Genomic DNA, 3,288 nt, shown 5'->3' on the forward strand with positions numbered 1-3,288 from the left:
TCGAATTTTGTTCGTTGGATGCTGTCGAAAAGGGTTGTCCAACGGCAGGTGGTTTTCGAAAAATTCAGACCGCATTTTTTTGGTCGGTGGGCGAGCAAGCCGATTTGGAAAAGTCCACCAGCTACCGCTGCACTGTGTGCTGATGTTGGACAAACCACTGATGGACACGGACCAGAAGCGGGCGGCGGTCGGTTTGCTCGACCACTCGGTCTGTTTGTGCCTGAGTGCTGGCGAGCCGGGCTTCGTCGCCGACAGCATCGGCAGCATGACGACCGACGGTGAGCTCGTCTGCAGCGCCTTCAACACCGCGCAAAACTGCGTTGGCCTGGTCGTCTGCGATTGGTCCGGCTGCGCCATTGGCTGCTCAGCCGTGGCGCCGGCGTTGCGCTACCTGCCGACCACCTATTTCCTGGGTCTAGCCTGGAACTGTCGCCAGCGACGAACGCCGGACCAACTGACGGACATCACAGCCCACGCATTTCTCGGTTCGACCGAGCTTGCGCCGCTGTTCCACGCAGCACTGGCTGTGGGCAAGGTCGAACGGGCGTTGTCACCGCTGTCTTCGAGGGCAGCACCAGTGTCGGCTATTGTGCAAATTTTATTGAACGCCGACTCTCTGGATTTGGACAACGTCTCTTTTAGGAGTTTCAAAGTAGCTTTTTTTCGATAAAAAATGGGTTCCATTTTTATTCATATTTATATGTTTATTTTTAATAGAAAGCTCGAATTGAATTACAAGCGTCGTTAGATGGATTGGAGAATTTGAAAAGACACTGCGATTTCAACAACGATCAAACGTTGGCCTTGTTGGAAATGGAAGTTGTGCTTGATTTGACAATTCTCGCTTGCAGGTATTTTCTTCTTTTTTATTTTTCATTATTTACTATCTTTTATTTTTAGAATTGGTCAATCTTTGTGCATGCTTGGCACAAATCCTTCGCCTGCATACGGTTGCCAGATGATCAACGTCGGTATATCCAATTTATCGCCAACTGCTCGGACCGATTTAGCCAACAGGTAGGTTTACCTTCTTGTTCCTTTTCTTTTGGGTAAAGTGTCGAGTGCGACGAACATTATCCAAGTGTGTGCTGCTTTTTCAGATTATTAGAAATTAAAAGTCGATTTCAGCATGTTTGGCTTGGTCGCAATTTGGACACCACTTTGCCAGAGGTGATGAAAATGTTCAACAATCTGCTTCACAGCCTGCTGCCATCATCGATGCGTAAATTTCTCCATTCTGAATGAAAAAGTATTTTAAAAAAATTTCCCTTATGGTTCCGCGTTTTCATTGTTGCTTTGGGTGGGATGAAGATGTGTTGTTGATTTTTTGGAATAAATTCCACATTCATTCGTGTCGTTTGTATGCATTTCATTGCGTTGTTGTTTGAAATCCGCAATTTTAGTACTTTCCAAATATGTTGCAGTTTTCTTTGCATTAAATTCATCTCGTTCTCAAATGATGAATAAAGTAGTTGCAGGGTTTTGTTGAAATGGAAAAATACCGACAACAATTTTTAGAACGTTGCGATGGAGTGAACAGGTAGGTCTGTTTTATTTGCATAGTTTGCAGACTGTGCAAAAAGCAGCATGTGACGTTGAATTTGAAATCTGTTTTCATGCAGGTATAATCCGGATAATGTTGAATTTTTGGAAAAGTATGTTCGTGAACAATGCGACAAGCAGGGTGTCGACATGGAAGCCAATTTAACGTTGCTAAAGTTGTACCAGCTGAATCCCAACTTGTACAACGAAAGGATTGTGTGCAGAATATTTTTGAAATGCGTTATGGCACTGCCGTCCGCTGACATGGTATTAGCGAAGTGTCTTCTAGATGAGTATCGAGTTGGTGTTGATGATTTGCATTTTTTCGAATTATTATTATTTATTCATTTTTCAATCATCAAATTTAAATATTTCAGATGGAATCAGAATGTTTGAAAACCATTTGTGACATTTCTGCGCTGTTGGAAACGTGCAGATTCAAAGAAGCTTGGGTAAAAGAAGTCAACTGAATTGCTGTGATGATTATTTTATTTATTTTTAATTGAAATTTGTGCTTATTTGATCTGCAGCAATTGATTCGAAAAGAAGCTGATTTGGTTGATCTGGCGATCGGTTTCGAAGAGCACGTTCGACATTGTGTGCCATTTATTTTCTGCTTTTTTCTTGTTTCATTTATTTACTTTTGATTGCTTTCAAATTGAATCGTTTTCAGTCGTTGCCCATGTGGTAAGCATCACTTATCAGAATATTGACACGCAGCTGTTGCAGCAACTGTTGGGCGATGTAAACGGTATATATTCAATTCAGCGATATCTGTAATCTGTGAATTCTGTTTCTATACATTAAATTTCATGTTTAGATAGTGATTTTGAAAATCTGTGCAAGCAGTACAACTGGACAAGAAAAGTCGACGGTTCCACATTTATTAGCAACCATGAAGCTACAATAAAAAGTCGTAATATTGAAGAAAAGATCGAATTCAACGGTTCGTAGAAATATTTTTTAGATTATTTTCCAACTATTGAATGTTTTTCATTTTTATTTCAGATATGATGAGTTTTATCAGAGATCTTAGCAGTGAAAAATAAAGCGTGAAGTAAACATCATTATATTAAAAAAGGAGGAAAATCTGATGACAGTTTGATTATGATTCTTTGTTAAATGAATAAATGAATCCTGAATGAAAACTTATTTTAACAAATCGTTTGGTCTACTTCTATGTAAAATTTTCATCTAACGTCAAATCAGTCACTTACATAAATGATTCATAATAATGAAGCAAATATTTTCTTTATTTCAGTTTTTATAAAAATATTAATCTTTCATAATTGAAAAAGCATTTATGTAATATAACAGTGAGCATTTTTAGTTCAACTGATTTAAATTCAAATTCAAATAAAACTTTTAAAACTAAATGATTTCTGGTATCATTATTAATAATTGAGTTATTGTTGTATTATTACCTGCAACTTTTCATTTAATTTTGCTTGAAATATGAATAAAAGTAGCCACAACTGCTAAATAATTGCAAAATAAATAATATGAGGTAGATTTTCTTGAGAAGCAATATAAATAATACTGATACAACAGTATTTACAAAAAGTAATTAAGTGCAGTAATTCTACCATTAATTGTCATTATTCTATCTAATTTGTAATAAATGGCAGAAAAAATGTGTTAAACAATTAAAAAATGACAAATTTTATTAAAAGAATTGTCAATAATAAATATTTTAACAATAAATAAAAACAATATCGATTCCAATTGAGAATCACTCCAATGGAA

At 37.0% G+C, this 3,288-nt stretch overlaps 2 protein-coding genes across 2 annotated transcripts; both read left to right on the top strand.

Annotated features, from left to right (window-relative positions):
* Nucleotides 1–18: 18 nt before the first annotated feature.
* On the top strand, nt 19–1,226 carry Tsp_13183 (conserved hypothetical protein). The gene is given in 6 exon segments (XM_003368127.1): nt 19–278; nt 295–631; nt 718–851; nt 901–1,017; nt 1,056–1,081; nt 1,129–1,226. 6 exon segments carry the CDS (start codon nt 19–21, stop codon nt 1,224–1,226), a joined length of 972 nt encoding a protein of 323 aa, XP_003368175.1.
* A 264-nt stretch (nt 1,227–1,490) lies between these two features.
* On the top strand, nt 1,491–2,591 carry Tsp_13184 (eukaryotic translation initiation factor 3 subunit K). The gene is made up of 7 exons (XM_003368128.1): nt 1,491–1,540; nt 1,623–1,809; nt 1,920–1,994; nt 2,073–2,139; nt 2,216–2,293; nt 2,363–2,488; nt 2,551–2,591. Exons 1-7 carry the CDS (start codon nt 1,491–1,493, stop codon nt 2,589–2,591), a joined length of 624 nt encoding a protein of 207 aa, XP_003368176.1.
* The last annotated feature ends 697 nt before the right edge of the window (nt 2,592–3,288 follow it).

This window comes from Trichinella spiralis, assembly GCF_000181795.1.
Source record: "Trichinella spiralis strain ISS 195 chromosome Unknown Scfld3045, whole genome shotgun sequence".
NCBI lineage: Eukaryota > Metazoa > Nematoda > Enoplea > Trichinellida > Trichinellidae > Trichinella > Trichinella spiralis.